At 45.3% G+C, this 16,394-nt stretch overlaps 1 protein-coding gene across 2 annotated transcripts; it reads left to right on the top strand.

The window, feature by feature from the left end:
• The first annotated feature begins 2,063 nt into the window (after window positions 1-2,063).
• On the top strand, window positions 2,064-15,974 carry LOC137534481 (zinc finger protein 260-like). 2 transcript variants are annotated; one of them, XM_068255994.1, is made up of 4 exons: window positions 2,064-2,126; window positions 2,605-2,773; window positions 10,428-11,178; window positions 14,598-15,974. In XM_068255994.1, the coding sequence occupies exons 3-4, from the start codon at window positions 10,446-10,448 to the stop codon at window positions 15,584-15,586; spliced, it is 1,722 nt and encodes a 573-aa protein (XP_068112095.1). In that variant the 5' UTR covers window positions 2,064-2,126; window positions 2,605-2,773; window positions 10,428-10,445; the 3' UTR covers window positions 15,587-15,974. The 2 variants fall into 2 exon arrangements, with proteins under 2 accessions (XP_068112095.1, XP_068112096.1); XM_068255995.1 differs by lacking the exon at window positions 2,605-2,773 and having other exon boundaries at window positions 2,066-2,126.
• Window positions 15,975-16,394: the final 420 nt, after the last annotated feature.

Genomic DNA, 16,394 nt, shown 5'->3' with positions numbered 1-16,394 from the left:
AAACAACGCAAGCCGCAGCTAGTGCCCAAAAGGGAATGGTATCGGCAGTGTCCTTGGAGTGGGAAAATTTTCTGACACCCATGCAGCAGCAGCCCACTGAACAGCAAGCGTGCAGATCCACCTCCAACACCGATCACCTGGAGAAGATGGTCAAGGACTACATGTCAGATGACGTAGCTGTGTCGAACAATCCATCTGCACCCTTCAACTATTGGGTATCGAAGCTAGACACCTGGCACGAACTGGCAATGTACGCAATAGAGGTGCTGGCTTGCCCGGCAGCCAGCGTTATGTCGGAACGTTGTTTCAGTGCTGCCGGAGGCATCGTCACAGATCGGCGTATCCGCCTCTCCACAGAAAATGCAGACCGTCTGACTCAAATTAAAATGAATCAATCCTGGATTGGAAATGACTACGCAACACTCCAGGACCCCAACCAAGTAACATGACCAATGAACATCTGGGATGGTGTAGCATTTCCGGTCCCTGTTTATTGAACCTCTCATCTGTATTACATTTATGACTGCATGGCGGCAAAAAGCATTGCTGCTATATCCGCACGCTTTTTGTCCTCATGCAAGGCCTAGGTTGTTGTGTCTCAAAAACCGTGGCCTTCTCCTCCTGCGCCTGCTCCTGTTCCATCACGTCTGCTGCTGCTGGGTTAGCGTTGCCGCGTGGTCCCTGTGTATTGAACCACTTATCTTTATTACATTTATGACTGCATGGCGGTACAAAGCATGCTATCCGCACGCTTCTTGCCCTCATGCAAGGCCTGGGTTGTTGTGTCTCACAAAGCGTGGCCTTCTCCTCCTGCGCCTGCTCCTGTTCCATCACGTCTGCTGCTGCTGGGTTAGCGTTGCCGCGTGGTCCCTGTTTATTGAACCACTTATCTTTATTACATTTATGACTGCATGGCGGTACAAAGCATGCTATCCGCACGCTTCTTGCCCTCATGCAAGGCCTGGGTTGTTGTGTCTCACAAAGCGTGGCCTTCTCCTCCTGCGCCTCCTCCTGTTCCATCACGTGTGCTGCTGCTGGGTTAGCGTTACCGGTCCCTTTTCCTGGAACCTCTTATATGTATTACATTTATGACTGCATGGCGACAAAAAACATGTTACCTGTGCAAAGAAAACAGACATTTCCCGCATTTAAAAGACAGTTTTCCCTTTGAAACTTTAAAATCGATTTTCTCAAAAACTATAAGCTCTTTTTGCTAATTTTTTTTTCTCTTGTACCCACTCCCAAGGTGCACATACCCTGTAAATTTGGGGTATGTAGCATGTAAGGAGGCTTTACAAACCACAAAAGTTCGGGTCCCCATTGACTTCCATTATGTTCGGAGTTCGGGTCGAACACCCGAACATCGCGGCCATGTTCGGCCTGTTCGGCCCGAACCCGAACATCTAGATGTTCGCCCAACACTACCTCTGTGTCCCATGTGCCTGTGCCAGTGCTTTTGTGCTGCGCATGTGTCGCACTGACAGCTGTTGGGACAGGACGAGGATGGGCCAGGGGGCCGGGCGAACGCATACTTGCTGACAGGCAGCGGTGACAGACCTAGAGCCTGTTTTTAAACAGGCTTAGGTCGACTAGTGATAATTATATTTTTGCTTTGCTGCTGTAACAAAGAATGTTGATGACATGAACACCTTGTATTTCTGATTGAAGCCAAAAACTGACCATCTGCAGGATACCGGAACCATTTACAGGTGAACAGAGGGGGACATGGCCACAAGGGAGTTACACTTAGAGACTGCACACCTCCCCATACACTAAAATTGCGTCCTATGTTCTATACTCCACATTGGGTATACTTTAAAGGTGCTGGCACTCCTTTTGAGCATTTAACTGACACTTCCTGTAACTATGGAGCTACAGCTATATAACAGCTCTTTATTTGCAGCAACTGGGGAATACAAATACAAAATAATTATAATAATAACAGCTTGCTGAATGCAAGTGATTCCACATACAAATAAGCTGCAGTTAGCCTGTTTACCACAAGATGGCAATCTCACCTTCCCCAGGTGAAACGCACAAATTAGAAGTCAGGAAGCCAAAGACAGGAAGTGATTGTAACAGCAGGTGGAGAAGTTGCAGGGAGTGGAGAGGAGACGTTGGAAGAGGTATTGTGTGATTCTTGTTTTATATAGAGCAGAGCAGAGGTCGGGGTGGGCATACAGAGGAGGTCATAGTACACCTGTCACTATCCTAATCATTCCCTTTGAAGTAATTGCCCTACAAGAGACTTCTATAAGTGTTGTGACTTGTTTGCCAGTTTCTTAGTGGCCCCCCTACATGTGCCACATAGACTATGGTTGGCATCTCACCTTCCTAGTAATAATACAGTTCAGTCATATCACAGAGATAAGAGAATTATATTGAATACAGCCAAATCCTTCCAGTGCTGGTATTTCCACCTGTATAGCCTCTTCTGGCCCTAGCATTGCCAGATTACCCTGCAGTGTAGCTATATGGCCAATACAATATCATCCCATCTGTTATCGTAGCAGGCGCCTGAGGTCTTAGGTAGTTGTCATCTCTCTTCCCCCTGTTAGAACAGTTAGGAGGTTTGTGATTTGATTGATGTCCTTATGTTTAAAGGAAACCAGAGACGGTAAAATAAAAGAATTTATACATACCCATCCACACGGATCACTCCCACGCTGTCCTCCTCAGTCTTCTGCAACTCCGGTACCGGCTCCCGTAAATTCAGCTAGTCTGCGCAAGAGAAGTGCGCTCTCTACGTATGTCACCGGCAGCAGAAATCCAGGTGTGTACGTCTTCAAAGTATATCTGAGATGATTGTAAAAATATATATATATATAAATTAATAATATATAAAAAAATATATATATACACACACACACACACACACACACACCTGGGGCTTCCTCCAGCCCCCTTGATGGCTCCCTCGCCGTCTTAATCCTTCACTAGGTGGCTCGGTAATTCCTTCAGTTGGTGTAGGCACAGTCCGACCATATACAGCGGGAGGCATGGCAGCGCTTTCAAACAGAAGTTAAACCTGAATGATTTATCTGCATGGATGTGCAGAGCTCCAGTAACTGGACAATATTGTACACCTAGCACTCAAAACAGGAAAAAGCCTGTTTCTTGGACAGAAACGTGTAGAATAAAAATACAAATATGGGTTCCAGCACTCATATTAATAAAATAGTCTAGCACTCATAATAATGAAGTAATCAACCTTAAACATATAGAAAAAGCTATCTATCTATCTATCTATCTATCTATCAATCAACTATCAAATCTAAGATTTTTTTTAAAACTGTGGACGCAAACTCATTTATTGACTACAAAACTTGCCATCACAAACTGTGGAGGAACAACATTCCTTATGGTCAGTTCCTAAGGATCCGCAAAATTGCAGCGACGAGAAAACCTTTGACAACCAAGCAAAGGTCCTAACAAAAAAATTCACAGACAGACATTGGTAAAAGAAGCCAAAAAGAAAGCGAGGCTTACCGAAAGAAAAACCCTGCTGAAAAACCCTAAACCTGATAAGACGAATTCTACTAGGGACAATGAGGTGAACTTCATCACCAGAGATGGCCCGAACCTCCGATTTTCGGTTTGCGAACTTTCGCGAACCGCAATAGACTTCAATGGGGGGGCGAACTTTGAAAGCTAGAAACATTTATGCTGGCCACAAAAGTGATGGAAAAGATGTTTCAAGGGGTCTAACACCTGGACGGGGGCATGGCGGAGTGGGATACACGCCAACAGTCCTGGGGAAAAATCTGGATTTGATACAAAGCAGTGTTTTAAGGGCAGAAATCACATTAGGCTTGATTCACAAAGCGGTGCTAATAGTTAGCACCCTGGTGAAAAGCCCCTTATCACGCCTAAACTCAGTTTAGGCGTGATAAGTTTAGGCATGATAAGTTTAACCTGCCTGGCGTTCTGATTCCCGCGGCCCTGCGGCCGCGAGAACGTTTTTTGCATATATTTTTTTTTCTTTTTCATGTAGCTAGCCTAGCGCTAGCTACATGATTCCCCCCTCCCTGCGGCATCCCTCCCACCCCTCCGATCGCCGCCGGCGCAATGGCCCGTCCGGAAATCCCGTTCTGAATGGGATTTCCTGGAGGGCTTCCCCCGTCGCCATGGCGACCCACGTCGTGACGTCACAGGGAGACCCGATCCACCCCTCAGCGCTGCCTGGCACTGATTGGCCAGGCAGCGCACGGGGTCTCGCCTGGGGGGGCCCTGCATCGCTGCGGATTCGGTAAGGCACGCAGCAAGCAAAGTGCTTGCTGCGTGTTTTAAAAAAATATTATTCAAATCGGCCCAGCGGGACCTGAGCGGTGACCTCCGGCGTCTCTGGACGAGCCTAGCTCGTCCAGAACGCTAGGGATGTTAAGCACCAACTGGGTTAGCACCACAGTGCACAGCTGATCAAAAGTTTTGCACTAGCAAAGTTTGGTGCACTTCGCATAGAGTTTAATGGCGCTGCTTTGCGCGCGGGACTTTGCGCGCGATCTAAACTTATTTAAACTTATCACGCCTAAACTTATCATGCCTAAATTGGCTTTTCACCAATGTGGTGCAATGGTTATCATGCCTAAAGTCTTTTAGGCGTGCTAACTGGGTTAGCACCGCTTTGTGAATCGAGCCCATTGAATACTAAATTGCAGGCCTAAAGTGCTTTAAAACATCTTGCATGTGTATACAACAATCAGGGAGTGTAATTAGTGTACTGCTTCACACTGACACATCAAACTCACTGTGTAACGCACCGCAAACAGCTGTTTGTGTAGTGATGGCTGTGCTGGACTGGTGCGCACCATGGTGAGAGTGCAGGCCGTGGCGGTGTTCAAGCCCATATGGTCGCCGGGCTGTGGTAGCTCAATGATAGAACAACAGTGACTGCCCAGCTGATCAAATTTGGTCTGTCCACAATGAAGCAACAACCTTATTATCTTCGATGTGAACCTCCCTCGAGACACTTATATAGCCGACGGTCATTGCTTCATTGTGATACGCAAGCCCCTTCACTGCGGTAAGGTAATGATCACAAAGGTGAATTGGCACATGTACATGCCTTTTGTTTTGTTGCTGCAGCAGTTCAGCCAGAAAAATTAGGCAGGCATGTAGACGCACCAGAAAAATTAGTATAGAGGTGGCTGCTAGCAGCGGCCTTAAAAATTCAGGAATCCACCTGGAGTCCTGGATCCTGTTGATGGTGGCGGAGAAGGCAGTCAAGTGGCCTGCAGGCAGAGATGCTGTGTGGGGTGCAACTTAGTCTTGGGGCAGGCAGTCACACGGCGTGCAGGTAGAGATGCTGTATGTGGGGACTGACTTAGCCTTCGGGCAGGCAGTAGCCCTCCGGGATCCATGCCTCATTCATTTCGATAAAGGTCAGGTACAGAACACTTTTGTGATTTAGGCGACTTCTCTTCTCAGTGACAATGCCTCCAGCTGCACTGAAGGTCCTTTCTGATAGAACGCTTGAGGCAGGGCAAGACAGAAGTTGGATGGCAAATTGGGGCAGCTCTGGCCACAGGTCAAGCCTGCGCACCCAGTAGTCCATTGCTGCTCATACTGTCGATGGTTCTTTCTCTACCATTGTTAACCCTCCTGGCGGTTTGCAAAAAAATCGCCAGGGGGCAGCAAATCTTTTTTTTTAAATTTTTTTTTTTTTTTTTCATGTAGCGAGACAAAGTCTCGCTACATGATAGCCGCTGCTCAGCGGCATCCCCCCAGCCCCTCCGATCGCCGCCGGCGATCGGAGATCCGGAGATCCCGTTCAAAGAACGGGATCTCCTGGAGGGCTTCCCCCGTCGCCATGGCGACGGGCGGGATGACGTCACCGACGTCATCGACGTCGTGACGTCAGAGGGGACTCCGATCTGCCCCATAGCGCTGCCTGGCACTGATTGGCCAGGCAGCGCACGGGGTCTGGGGGGGGGGGGGCGGCCGCGGCGAGAGGAATTGCGGCGGATCGGCGGGTAGCGGCGGCGATCGGGCACTGCACGCAGCTAGCAAAGTGCTAGCTGCGTGCAGCAAAAAAAAAATTATGCAAATCGGCCCAGCGGGGCCTGAGCGGTGCCTTCCGGCGGCATAGCCCGAACTCAGTTCGGGCTTACCGCCAGGAAGGTTAAAGAAACCATACGGCCGGGGAGTCAGGGTTCGATTCCGGTCCGGAGTTGGAGCCTGAGAAACGGCTCCACCACACATCCAAGGAAGGCAGCAGGCATGGCATGCAAGTCCCAAGGTAGTGACAAAAAATAACAATACAGTAACAGGAGGACTTTCGAGGCCCTGCTGTATATGACACTAATAGACTTTACTACCTTTAACGAGAATCTGTTATGGAGGGCAAGTCTGCCATCCATTCAGGTGAAAGGTATGCACTGACTGCCAGGTATAATACAATGTGCAGTCACAGGTGCAGTGAAAGGTATGCAGTGACTAGTATTACAATACAATGTGCAGCTGTCACACAGGTGCAGTTAACAGGTATGCTCGGAGTAGTATATTACACAGCGTGCGGTCACACAGGTACTGTGAACAATTATGCAATGACTGGTATTACAAATGTGCACCTGTCACACACAGACAGGTACCGGACAGGCACAGTGACACTGCGTGCTCTCACGTAGGTAGGTGGGTGCACTGTGAACAACAGGTAGGTATATGCAGTGATGGGTATTACAATGTGCACCTGTCACACACAGGTAGTCACTGAACGTGCTGGGCCTGGCAGTGGCACACACAGTAGGAATTACCAAGGCTGTCTATGCAACACAAATAGTCTCCAGTACAGGGCTTTGGACGCCATCTTCCCGTAGCCCTGCTCTGCCTGCCGGAAGACTATGCAGGCTGGAGCGGGGCTGCGGGCTATGAACCGGCGCGGCATCTATTTACACGTCGCGGCCAGTACAATGCGGTGGCCAGATGAGCAGCGATGGCGTGCCTGCAGATGAGGCTACTATGGCTCTATGGCAGCGATGGCGAACCTATGGCACGCGTGCCAGACAAGCCACGCGTGCCATAGGTTCGCCATCGCTGCCATAGAGCCATATCAATCCCTGCCATGCACCGATGAGGACCAAAAGTATGAAACAGGCTGTCTACATGTGTGTTTGATGTGGCTCTGTAAAATGTAAAGCAGTTCTGGATGTAAGCTTGGCTTTCAGGGGCATAAAGAGATAATTTGCATATTCAGTAGTAGTGCATTGTGGCTAACCACAGATGTTCACTTAAAGGAATACTATCAATGCCCAAGTGTTCTAAAATGACACTGTACAAATAATGTCTAATAGTTGTGTTAACATTTTCCTACTATTCATGTTAAATATCAGAGGCAAAAGCTTTAATTCATTGTGTGTAGATTTTAGCTAAGTTTGGAATGTCTCATTTGCAGAGCTGAATCTCTGCAGTCTGACATGCTAAGTACAGTGTAATATTGAAGCAGATTATATGAAAACAGGTATCAGGTTTCACACACTATAGTATTACAAATGTTTATGTTGCACATAAGATACATTTCCTCTGCTCTCTGTGAGAGAAAGTTCTGCCTGTCTCTGACTGAGCACTCTGCACACAGAGTTAACAGATACACTGTGACGGAATTTCTCCCCTCCCTTCATGGCTGAGTCTGCTGTCAGAATTTACCTTATTTTCCGCCGTATAAGTCGCACGGGAATATAAGATGCACCCAGGATTAGAGGGCAAAAAACAGGGAAAAAAAATATAAACTAAACCTGGTGCGTCCACATTTCAGGAGTGTCTTGTACATGCCCTCCCCCAAATGGTGTCCTCCTGTGTACCTCATATGTCTCGCCCTGTCTACCCCTAAGTGTCCTGTGGTCTCCCCCTGTATCCTCTGGTCTCCCCGTGTCCTGTGGTCTCCCCCCTGTGTCCTCTGGTTTCCCCGCATGTGCCCTGCGGTCTCCCCCTGTGCCCTCTGGTCCCCCCCTGTTCCCTGTGGTTGCCCCCCTGTGCCCTGTGGTCTCCCCCTGTGCCCTGTGGTTGTCCCCCTGTGTCCTCTTGTCCTCCATGTGGTTTCCCTCCTGTGTCCTCTGGTCCCCCCAGCGTCCACATGTTTCCCTGCTGGGCCTGGCCTGCCCCCTGCTTATGTCTCCGCTCCCCCCCCCCCCCCCCCCCGCTTATGTCTCCGGGTCCCCCGTGCAGTCTGTGCCGGCAGCTAACCTCCTTCATCTTGCCCGCAGTGATTGAAGACATCCAGCTTCCCCGTGCGGCTTCCTCTAGAGCCGGCTTTGATGACGCGTCAGACTGCACGGGGCCCAGAGACATAAGCGGGGGGCAGGATAAACACACAGGGAATCCCCGATGGCGGTGGGTCGGCGGTTCGTATCGGCGGGCGTTTGGAAGTCGGGGATTCTCTGCCTTTGCCGTTTAAGACGCAGGGACTTTTTCTCCCCATTTTTTGGGGAGAAAAGTGTGTCTTATACGGTGAAAAATATGGTAAGCTGACTGCCGTCAGAAAAATGTAAAAGGAATTAGATAACAGTAATCAAATAGATTAGCAGTCAAATGTATACACCAGTACTTAGCAGCACTTCCCATACATTTCCTATCTCAATTGAAAAAAACATGTTGACCGACACTGTTCCTTTAGGGCTCTTTCACTCTAAGACGTTGCGTTAGATGCGACGTTAAGGTCGCATAACGTGCCCTAACGCAACGCATGTTAGCTTTGAAGTTGGACGTTACATTGATCTGCGTTATGCGTCTCTTGATGTGTACATGATGCGTACTTTTTGACGCATGGGGATCGAACGAAAACGGTGCATGCGGCACATTAAAAAAAAAACATTACTGAGCATGTGCAAACATCCAAATGCAGCAACATACGAGTATAACGCACAGCAATCTGAACTTTCATTTACCGTGCTGCGTTATACTCCAACGCAACGTGGGCACTGTGAACAGCCAATTGATTTATTATTGCTGTGAGTTGGGCTGTGTTACAGGCTGCTGTGACGTGGGACTTTAACGTCCCACTGTGAAAGCAGCCTTAAAGCTGAATTATGGTAAATCCCTTCGTTTTAAGAAGGCAAAGCACAATAAGCATTTCTTTTCAGTAGGAGGGCTTTTCAGTCCCTTTTAGTCCTCTATACTCTCCTTGTAGCTGTGGGTCACCCTGAGCTGCTTGGTTACTCTGTTCTAATGAACTCTGGCAGCGTTTGTCACTACAGGTAAACACAATAATCAACTGATCTCTCAGCCAGAGAGCAGCAACAAACAGTGTTAAAAAGTCAGCCAGTCTGAAAAGAAAAGACAAAAAAACTTTGAAAGGACAGAGGCCAAATTGTTTTGATTCATAAATACTCCTTTAAAAAGGCAGCACACTCAAGATTTGTATTTAAACAAGCAGATAACAATCTTTATTCATACAATAAGTAAATCCAACACTGCATCATGATCCAAGACATTAAAAAAGCATCCCTTAAAATCTCCATGCCGTTAATCATCAGTTGCACAAAAGGTATACGTTATGGCTGTACCACTATAATACAGTCTGATCACCTCCACACAGTGGGATCCCACAGGTGGTTTAACCCAAGTTCAGTAATGCATCCTAGTGATTATACAGCAGCAATGCCACATCAAGTGTAAATAAATAACTCTGAATGGTGAAAAAAAAATCAAACACAAAAATGAATAGCAACCTATATATAAAGTGCTTAGTGCAAAATCACACGTGTATATACATTAGGAGAGAGACGCCTATATATACAGTGAAGCGGCCCATACAAAGGTAAAGTGCATAGTGAATGAATGGAAATATGATAGTTAGCCCAGAGAGATGTCAGGGGGCACGAACAGTGACAATGAGAGGCAGAGGACCCTCTCAAACGGACCCCACTAGTTTCGCGGGCGTTACCCTGCTTTATCAAGGAGAGGAGCGTATTTGCTTGAAACAAGCTCCCGAGAATCTCTAGGGGGAATATATAATTGAGCCAAGAATACATGCAATAACAACTGGCCTGTGAGCTCACATTGGGATCCAACTTTGCTGTTTATGCAAGTAAATCTTAAGGGGGTTACAGTGACTCCAGACCAATGACACTGGGGACGCCCTGTTGTGAACTGTGAACCACTGGCTGTCTGGCAGATAAGCAGGGGACATCTCAGGCCATTGTAATCTTATGGGGAGGGGCTCTTTCCTTGCTTGGGAATGATTATGGGATCATGGGATGGCAATACTGTATTTTGTAAGAAATATTTTTGCGATGTAATAATTATTCTTACTCCTTTGTATTGATTATTACAGGTTTTTTTTGTTATGGTTAACAGGAAGTATTTAGTACTCACTTCCTTTATTATTGTTTTTTCATATCTATATCACGGATAATATATGTATGTCAGTATATAGGCAGTGTACCCTCCACTCTAAGGTTGTTTGATCATATATCATTTGTTACCTTTTTCAGAACTAAGATCTGAGCTCCATGGAGGAGGATGACATGATGGGGACAATTAAAGAGGAAGAAGAAGAGACATATGTGAGGCGTGATCAGCTGTCTGCGGAGGAGGGTGACATGATGAGGACAATTAAAGAGGAAGAAGAAGAGACGTATGTGAGGAGTGATCAGCAGTTTGTGGAGCATGGTGACCTGATGAGGACAATTAAAGAGGAAGAAGAAGAGACGTATGTGAAGAGTGATCAGCAGTCTGTGGAGGAGGGTGACCTGATGAGGACAATTAAAGAGGAAGAAGAAGAGATGTATGTGAGGCATGATCAGCAGTCTGTGAAGGAGGGTGACATGGTGAGGAAAATTAAAGAGGAAGAAGAGACGTATGTGAGGTGCGATCAGCAGTCTACGGAGGAGGGTGACATGATGAGGACAGATAAAGAGGAAGAAGATACCTATGTGAGGCGTGATCAGCAGTCTATGGAGGAGGGTGACACGATAAGGACAATTAAAGAGGAAGAAGAAGAGACGTATGTGAGGAGTGATCAGCGGTCTGCAGAGCAGTGTGACATGATGAGGACAGATAAAGAGGAAGAAGAAGAGATGTATGTGAGGAGTGATCAGCGGTCTGCAGAGCAGTGTGACATGATGAGGAAAATTAAAGAGGAAGAAGAAGAGAAGTATGTGAAGAGAGATCAGCTGTCTGCAGAGGAGGGTGACATGATGGGGACAACTATAGAAGAGGACCCTCTTACAGAGAGTAGAGTGGGTGAGTAATCAATATTAAATATTGGATATCTTTGTAGTTATTATGACTGTGTCACTGCTCACATACTGGCCTGATTCATGGTTATCCTATGTACTCCTGTTAGATTTTTGTCATTAAACTGTAATTCTTGATTCTACAGTGTTTGTTAACAGCTTAATAACAGTACAGACCCCTATTTCTAAAGAACAGCAAAGGAATTGGCAGCAGTCCTAAGCAGGCTGCAACTGAAATTATTACCAACAGAGGAGAGCAACACCCCCCAGAGACTTAAATACACACCTTGAATTCAAAACCGGTGTGAGCTATGTGCTAGACCCTAAAACGAGATAAAATTTAATGCAAACTGATACACATGGATGCAGCTAGCCATAAGTAGACTTGGCTAGCTGCATCCATGTGTATCAGTTTGCATTCACTTGTAAGTCTACTTACATTTGTGCATCAGGCATTTCTTGTAATGCACTACAGTGGATTGTAACAGACAATATTTGTATAGAAGATGTCTTATTGTTAGTTGAAATAGAGCATGCAATAAAAACAATGGCTTAAATCAGGGGTCCCCAACCACGGGGCCGCGGACCAATACCGGGCCGCGGAACGTTTTGCGCCGGGCCCCGGCTAATCCCCTGCCTCTGAATGATTTTTAAATACATTCTCTCCAGCCTTTATTAGCTGTGAGTGCACGCGGCTGAATGCATGCAGAACAAATGCACAACTGCTGGTCGGCCTCTCTCCTCCATGCTGCGTCTTTCACAGTAGTGCACCCCCCGGCTGCTGTGAAGAGGCAGAAGCAGGAGAGCGGCTTCCTGCAGCAGCGATGTATATCGCCGTTACCAGGGGAACCGCGGTCCTGCTTCTTGCCTCTTCACAACAGCCGGGGGACGCGCTACTGTGAAAGAAGACGCAGCATGGAGGAGAGAGGCTGATCAGCAGAACAATGAAAGAGGAAGCGGCCGCCACTAAGGGCATACTACCTCTATACTGGCCAGTAACTGGTGTAACTACTGGGGTAACTATACTATCTATACTGGGGCAAATATACTACCTATACTGGGGCAACTACAATAGCATTGTTTATTTTAAAACTATAGGGGATGAAAATTGAGAAATGGTGTATTTTTTTCCTTCAAACTGCATAGAAAATAAAGTGATTACTAAACAAATACATTTTATGTATTCTCTTAAAATGCCATCACTTTGGCTCTTTTTTTTTTATTTGTAATTATGCCCCATAGTCTGAGATACTTACCTTGGGAGGGGGAAGCCTCTGGATCCTAATGAGGCTTCCCCCATCATCCTCTGCAGCCCTGATCCAGCGCAGGCTTCCCCCAAAGGAAGGTAAACAAAAAAAACTCCAGTGGCCGGTGCGCACAGGCACAGTAGCATTTTCACGATTGGGTCCGGCGGAAATAGCTGAGCCTACTTTGGTCGACTTTACTGCACAGGCACAGTAGAGCGGACTTGATTGGGCTCGACTAGTTCCATCAGAGCTTATCAGCAAGCTTCTACTGCACCTGCACACACCACTGTCAAGCCCTTATCAGTAGATCCTCGAGGGTACCAGCACTGGATCCCCTCTGGTGTGGAGAATGGGGGAAGCCTCTTTAGGAACTAGAGGTTTTCCCCCTACCGAGTTAAGTATCCACTAGGGACACTTTTTTCCCTTCAGGTACACTCTGAGCTAAAAGAAAAGTGAAAATTTTTCTTTTACAGACTGTTAACCAGTTACCCTCCCCTAGGACAAGTATCTACATTCCTGAAAATCTCACTTGAGCTTCCAGGAGCGTAGATCCTCGTCCCTGTCTGTTGGCTCCCTTTGTATGCACGTGCCCTCAGCCCCCTGCTGTAGTGCACAGATTGGTGAATGGGAACATATGTACCTAAACCCATTCTAAGTGTTACATTTTAAAAGAATACTGTTGCAATGAGCAACAGTAATCATTCCATTGTAAATGACAGTTAAAAATGAACTCCAGTGAAAATAATGTAATAAAAAAGTGCTTAATTTTTACAATAATTATGTATAAATGATTTAGTCAGTGTTTGCCCATTGTAAAATATTTTAAATCCCTGATTTATATTCTGACATTTAGCACATGGTGACATTTTTATTGCTGGCAAGTGATGTAGCTGCTGCTTGCTGTTTTGGCAGTTGGAAACAGCTGTAAACAGCTATTTCCCACAATGCAACAGGGTTCACAGACAGGAAACTGCCAAGAGTACGTACTCAGAATTTCTTTGTGGGAGGGGTTTCACCAATATCAGCCATACAGCGCCCCCTGATGGTCTGTTTGTGAAAAGGAATATAATTCTCATGAAAAAAGGGGGTATCAGCTACTGATTGGGATAAAATTCAATTATTGGTCGGAGTTTCTCTTTAAGTTACATACCGTACCATACCATATCGTTTGGACCGGCCGTTTGGACATCAAATTGGGCGTGTGTACAAACAGTTGTTCGGCTGATAAGGCACATCCGTCAAAATCAGCCTTATCAGCTGAACGACTGTTTGTACACAAGCCCGATTTGACGTCCAAACGATCGGTCCGAATGACCGGTCATTTGTAAAAACCAGACGTGTGTATATACCTTAACTGTAATTTCCTTTTGGCTGGAACGCAGCCGCTGCGTTCTAACCAGACAAGAAAATGTGTGGGGACATCTAATGGCCAAAAAGAATACTACAATAAAAATAAAAATTATACATTTCCTATCCCTCTAACAAGCCCAATAATTAATTATGTTTCCCTCCCTGCCCCTAGATAAAACTTTAAAAAACAAAAACAAAACTAAAGCGATGGAATTTAATAGACATAGACTTAAATTGTTACGTCAGGGAATTAGCTTTTAAAATATGTATGCTATTAAGGTTTATTACTGTTATTTTTGAAAATGTGGACTTACATTATTGTACCCAAAATCACATAATGGAAAAAAAAATACAACTGGGAACAAAAGATGGAAAAGATACATTTACAAGGTGCATATGACTGACACACACAATAATAATGAGAACATGTGAATGAAACAAAATTCCTCTACAAACATAACACTGATTTCTTGCTATAAGTACATATAGGTCTGTTGTCCCAAGAGTAAAACTTTGCTTCTATTCTCTCATCAAGGTCTTCGGTTTACTGCTTTTCAATGTTTAGCTAATGCCTTAGATGTAGGGATTGTCACTGAGATGAAAATAACTCCAAGTCGTATGCAAATGTAATTCAAATTGTAGGCTGATAACTAGTGATGGTCAATGACATTCCAATCACTCTAAGATGGTTCAAACGATATACTAATTATATTCAAGGCTGATCCATGGTCCATTCAGAGATGGTCCAGCTCACTTACCATCCCTAATGATAATTGTTCCTCCCCTCAGAATTCTCTAACAAGAGGTGATGATGTTTCTCTATTTGCAGCGTGGAGTCCGGGCATCAGGAACCTCTCAGAGACTCGTCTTTCAGGATCCACAGATTGTACAACAAATGATGATGATGTCATTGGACAAGAGTCTCTTGCAGATATCCTGGTTACCCCAAATATTCCCCCAGACTCCCTTCAGCTGTCTAACCCTGAAGGGCCTCCTACCCAGCAGATCCCTACCACTACAGGAGGTTCTTATTCCTGTTCCACATGTGGGAAATGTTTTGTTTGGAAATCACAACTTCTCATACATGAGAGATCTCACACTGGTGAGAAGCCGTATTCATGTGCTGAGTGTGAGAAATGTTTTGGATCAAAGTCATATCTTGTAATTCATGAGAAGAAATTTCACATTGGTGAGAAGCTCTACTCATGTAGTGAGTGTGGTAAATGTTTTGGATATAAATCAAAACTTTTCAGACATGAGAGTTGTCACACTGGTGAGAAGCCCTATTTATGTACTGAGTGTGGGAAGTGTTTTGTTTGGAAATCAGAGCTTGACAGACATCAGAGATCACACACTGGTGAGAAGCCATATTCATGTGCTGAGTGTGGGAAATGGTTTGCACATAAATCAAACCTAGTTAAACATGAAAGATGTCACACTGGTGAGAAGCCCTATCCATGTGCTGAGTGTGGGAAATGTTTTGGAGATAAAAGCAGCCTTTTGAAACATGAGAGATCTCATACTGGTGTGAAACCATATTTATGTGGTGAGTGTGGGAAATGTTTTAAGCATAAACGAAGCCTAATCATACATGATAGATCACACACAGGTGAGACTCCATATTCATGTAGTAAATGTGAGAAATGTTTTAGAGATAAAAGAAGCCTTGTTTCACATGAGAATTCTCACACTGGTGACAAGTCCAATTTATGTGGCGAGAGTGGGAAATGTTTTAGCTGTAACATAGACCTTGTCAAACAAAAGAGATCTCACACTGGTGAGAATCCATATTCATGTAGTGAGTGTGGGAAATGTTAGACAGAAAAGAAACCTTCTTGAACATGAAAGATCCCACACTGGTGAAAAAGGACTAATCCTGTACTGAGTATGGGAAATGTTTTGTATGGAAATAATGTCTTGTCTGTCATGGGAGATTTTGCACTGTTGAGAAGCCATATTTATGTGCTGAGTGTGGGAAATGTTTTAGGAGTAAATCACTACTTGTTAGACATCTGTGTTGAGTGTGGGAAATTTCTTGTCCATAAGTTTTCTTTAACAATGTTTGTTTTATTTCATGCAAAGTGCACATGGAAGCATATTTACACAGAATCTCAAGGACTCTTTCATACTACTCAATGCATTTGTTTGTTAACTGTTAAAGTCCCTTACCTGAGGTGACATGACGTGATAAACATGGCTACATATAGTATTGAGCCTGCTTCCCTATCATTATTCACAGATAAATGATTTAATGTTTATTTCTGCCTTGCCTCACACACTGCTCTCTCACTGATAATATAAGAACAGCCAAGACTTTTTTCAACCACAGTGTAGCATTTAAAGGAAGAAGGACCAGGGCTGTGGAGTCGGTACAAAAATCATCCAGCTGTGACTCCTCAGCTTATGAAACCACCGACTCCAGGTACTCCGACACCACGACTCCGACTCCACAGCCCAGAGAAGGACCCTTACTTTCTTCCTGTTCTTGAATGTTTAACCACTTAAAGGATACCCCAACTGAAATGTGACATAATGAGATAGACATGTGTATGTACAGTGCCTAGCACACAGATAACTATGCTGTGTTCCTTTTTTTATTTTTCTGCCTGAAAGAGTTAAATATAAG

The sequence above is a fragment of the Hyperolius riggenbachi genome, chromosome 10 (genome assembly GCF_040937935.1).
Source record: "Hyperolius riggenbachi isolate aHypRig1 chromosome 10, aHypRig1.pri, whole genome shotgun sequence".
NCBI lineage: Eukaryota > Metazoa > Chordata > Amphibia > Anura > Hyperoliidae > Hyperolius > Hyperolius riggenbachi.
This window is presented reverse-complemented; position numbering and strand designations above follow the sequence as displayed.